General features: G+C 41.9%; 1 protein-coding gene across 1 annotated transcript in view; it reads left to right on the top strand.

Moving 5' to 3' along the window:
- The window catches only part of pid1 (phosphotyrosine interaction domain containing 1), a 28,836-nt gene that overhangs the window by 23,410 nt on the left and 808 nt on the right, over positions 1–4,618 (top strand). Inside the window, exon 3 of the mRNA XM_032509888.1 lies at positions 3,794–4,618. This exon is cut by the window's right edge and continues 808 nt beyond it. Coding sequence (XP_032365779.1) covers positions 3,794–4,294 — 501 coding nt within the window. The 3' untranslated portion in view covers positions 4,295–4,618. The remainder of the gene's footprint in view (positions 1–3,793) is intronic.

Genomic DNA, 4,618 nt, shown 5'->3' with positions numbered 1-4,618 from the left:
TTAGTGTGATCTGCTCATCGCGGCTTAATCAGTTGCACGTTTGCCGAGGCAGGATGAAAAGGTGAAGCTATGTCAAGCCAGGTGTAGATAGCTGGGATAAGTGCACGTTCACTGCTTTCTTAAATAGACCACAGTATCGATCACAGATTTACTGAAAGAGATATATATGTGTGTGTGTGTGTGTGTGTGGGTTGTGTGTGTGTGTGTGTGTGTGGTGTGTGTGTGTGTGTTGTGTTGTGTTTGTGTGTGTGGTGTGTGTGTGTGTGTGTGTGTGTGTGTGTGTGTGGTGTGTGTGTGTGTGTGTTGTGTGTGTGTGTGTGTGTGTGTGTGTGTGTGTGTGGAGTACACTGGTATATATATATATACTTACAGTATTTATATGTATGTATGTATGTATGTATGTATGTATGTATGTATGTATGTTGATATATATATATACACATACACACACATCTCTACAACATACATACATACATACATACATACATACATACATACATACATACATACACGTGTGTATACATAGATTGAGAGAAAGAAATGTGGACTGCATTTTTGTATTTTGGCCTACTACCAGCTGCTGAAAGAGAATGAAACGTGGCAAAGCAGTCAGCCTTAATTCAACTAGGAAACAAGCAATCAGTAGAAACAATCTGTAGTTTAAACAAGTAACTTAATATCAACATAAGAGAGACTGAGAAAAGAAGTGCACAAACTCTTTATTGCTGTTTGACATATAAACAGCACACTCTGGATGGTTGATGTATTGTGCTGTTTTTGGATTTGTTGGCTGGCTGGGTGACTGGATGCCTTTTGGCTGCAAGAGGGTATCAGTGTGGTCAACTAGCCTCCAAGCTGCTGCTGCAGACCTGTGGTACTCGGCTGCACGATGGATCGGGTGCAAAAGCTGAGTGTCCAACCCCTGTGGTCACTTCTAATGAAAAACAGGCATGAGGAGACAGCTGCTTTCACTTCCTGGATCTCTTACTGTTTGGAAACTGTGAATCAATGTCATGTTGCACTGCAATCAGGGTTTTTTCGGGGGAATAATCCACCATAGTGGTAGCACGCAGTACCAGTGTTTGTGGTGTAGCCTATATGGAGTAGATACTAACCATGCTACTTTAGTAGATTCACCTTCATTCAGTTAGATTTGATTGTTAGTTTCACCACACCTTTCTTGTTCAAACTGTTAAAGACATCATTTAGGGAAAATATGCTACTTCTATTCATTTACCAGACTATCTGACTGTCACATGAAATACTTTATTTTACCCTTAGTCCCGTATAAAAAAACAAAAACAATTGAGGAGTAATGGTGCATCTGAAATCTTATCAATTTTCAGTTATTGCTCAGTGGAAAAATACTGTATCTTTCATGTTGGCGTTATTTTGTTGTTTGCTTTGCTAACATTTAGCTTACAGACTATTTATCTAACTTGTCTTATTTTCATAAACTGGCCTTGAAATAGTTAACACATGTAACTAACCATAAAACCATAAATTGATATTTTTACATTTCTGTAAATATATTAATAAGTGAGCTTGAGAGGTGTTGATACATGTGTTTTAAAATCTCTTGACTGTTCCTAACTGTTTTCTTCCTGCTTCCTGCGTCTTTATGCTAAGCTAGGCTAACTACATCTTGGCTCGAGCTCCATACTTAACATACAGACATGGCATTGATTCTCATCCCACATTTTGGAAAGAAAGTCAATTGGCAAAGATGAAATGTTTGATTGTTATACATTTTTTTGTCCAGGGATATAATTCAGTTTTTTTCTATTGCTTTCTATTTCTCATTAGCTTCCTCTCTCTCTACCCCCTGTTTACTCTTAAAGGCTTCCATTACTTTCATTTCCTCCTTTTCTTTGTTTTTTTAAAAGAATCTGCAAATTTATTTTCAAGTATGTGGGCTCCACAGCTTTACAAAGAGTGCATGATTTTACAAAATACTTCGGTAAGGCACTGCCTGCTCTGCATACGCTTTAACTGCCTGTCTAACTGAGAGGCTGGTCTGAGTGACTGGCTGATTGTTGTGCATGCTTACTCTGAAAGATTCCATTCAGTGAAAATCATAGCAGAGAATGAGGGCAGATAGACTTGACAGTTGCAGACTAAACAAAACGTGTGAAAGAAGAGAAGCAGTCCGATCGCGTGTTGAACAAACCACAACCCGGGCCTCTGCTTTGTATCATTTTCTGTTGCTCTCTGTTAGTCTGGCATTGATTTTTGTTGATCTGCCGGGTGGACGTCTGCAGTTGTTGGTTAATAAACTATAAGAACTGAAAAGAATTGTAGGTAACAATTTGCGTGCATTTCTTTAGGGAATAGTGTTATCCAAACCACAGACTCTCGACATTGACGGCTGTGCATTGAGCCATAAATGCAGGCCATATCTTCTAAAAATGTTCCTGACTGTTACATGATACACAGCTCTCCTTTAGTATTGACACTTATCATCATCGCACTTGTGTTGTCAGCAGCCATGTGTGCTGCATGGAACATGCTGTAATGAACTCTTGAGAGAGAGAGGAGTATTCCCTTGCCTCAGTATAAACACAGACAGAAGTGAAAACTCTGAGTGTTTGACTCGTAGCAGGCTCCACCTCTGTGTATTTTTATAAAGAAAGCGCACAAGTCAGCCATTATTCCTGGACCGTTCTAACATTGGCCCCGTTCCCAAAGAAAAGTCCAGCTTTGTTCACGTCTTAACCCCATCTCTCCTCCTAACACTGTCCATCTCCTCAGTCTATCGCTCTCTTGGTATGCAGCGTCATTACTATGGTATTCTATGGGACTTGTTGCAGCCAAAGCTCAAAATATTTTTTTCTCTCTTTGGGAAATGGCTCTCACACATCCTTCAGCATGTCATCACAGTTACCACAGAAAATTAGAAAAGCCTCTTATCACCACTACAGATGGACTTAACGTACCCCAGTTGTTTTTAGGTTAATTAACCTAAAGATCTACATGAACACGGAATTATATCTGCCTGAAGTGATTTGAAGAGAAAAAGAGTCCAATCTTGATGAAGATAAAAATCTACTTAGTAGTGATTTGGACCTCCTTATGTGCCTGTGTTGTCCCCTTAGATGGATGTGCTCTGCTGGTTTCTAACAGTATTTCATTGTTCCTGTGTCTTTTCCTTGTAACTTTGTAAAGAAAAGTGCTTTATGAATAATCCTAATAATAGGCTGTATGACAGGGAACAGTCCCACTTTCCACTTTTAATATTGCATCCCTGTTATTTTTCCCTTTTGCATCTGATTCTGTACATCCAGTGAAAAACTGCTGTTTTTAAAGGTGTATTTGTAGTCAACTGCACATCCGCTTTGCCAGACCTTCATCCATTGCGCGGAGGAGGAGGGTCCGGCTAGTCCACACAGCATTCCGGGATGTGAAAAAAACGTTCTCTGGTTTATTAGCATGTTTTTAAACTAATCACAATCATCTTGGGCGGCGTTAAGCTCCGCTCAAAGCAACGGTGCCTCTGCAAAAAAGCTTCAGGAAGGAACTAAAAAACAGCGGTTGTTTTAGTCGCACAACAGAAAACTCAGATTGGACAGATAGCTAGTTGTCTGGATTTAACTTCCAGAAATCTGAGCAGTTAAAATTCCAACACAAAGAAAGAGGAAGGTAATGGACATCTGGCCAAAAAGGACACACGGCTGAACTTCCTGGCAGCAACAGCACAATCCCGGAAGTAGAAGGTCATTGATAACGACTGTTTGTTATACGTGGTGTTGTGAAAAAGACAAGTCTAATAGTATTTGTGTGCATCTTCCTACAGGTTGCCTACCTGGGTAAGGTGACTATCTCCGGGACCCAGTTCCTGTCTGGCTGCACAGAGTCGGCGGTGGTGGGTCTTGTGGAGCGTCGTGGCCTTGCTCAACAGCAGGGCAGCTGCCCCGAAGGAAACTCTCTGCTGGAGATCCGGCCCTTCCAGGTGCGTCTTCACCACCTGGATGAGCACGGCGAGGCCTCAGTAACCATGGACACCTACCAGGTGGCGCGGATCGCCTACTGCACAGCTGACCACAGCGTCAGACCCAATGTATTTGCCTGGATCTACCGGGAGATCAACGATGACCTGACCTTCCAAATGGACTGCCATGCTGTGGAGTGTGAGAGCAAGCTGGAGGCCAAGAAATTGGCACACTCAATGATGGAGGCTTTCCGCAAGACTTTCCACAGCATGCGCAGCGATGGGCGCATCCACAAGAGTGGCTCATCGGACGGCTTTGCTGAGGACTCGTCCACCCCTGAAGACTCGACCCCAGACGACGGTTGAACCTAAACTCACTTAAACTCCTGATCTCCATCCTAACTAAGCGAAGGGTAACTGGAAGGATGGACGGATTACCTGTTCTCTCTCATTCTCCCACCTACTATCTCATTCTGTTATCAATTTGGAACAAAATTAAGTGAACCTGTGAACCAACACACCCAGGATAATGAAGTAGCTTTTTAATACTGTAAATGGTAGATGAAAACGGAGTTACAAAAGACCTACATTTACATGCAGGGATAGCAAAGTGCTGCCACATTAAATAAATGGCCCTCAAAGACCTACAGGGGTCATTTAAAGACCTCTGTAAACGCTCTCAAGAGATTG

Source organism: Etheostoma spectabile, chromosome 3 (assembly GCF_008692095.1).
Source record: "Etheostoma spectabile isolate EspeVRDwgs_2016 chromosome 3, UIUC_Espe_1.0, whole genome shotgun sequence".
NCBI classification, from domain to species: domain Eukaryota; kingdom Metazoa; phylum Chordata; class Actinopteri; order Perciformes; family Percidae; genus Etheostoma; species Etheostoma spectabile.
The sequence above is the reverse complement of the archived record's forward strand: the minus strand, read 5'-3'. Positions and strand labels throughout refer to the sequence as shown.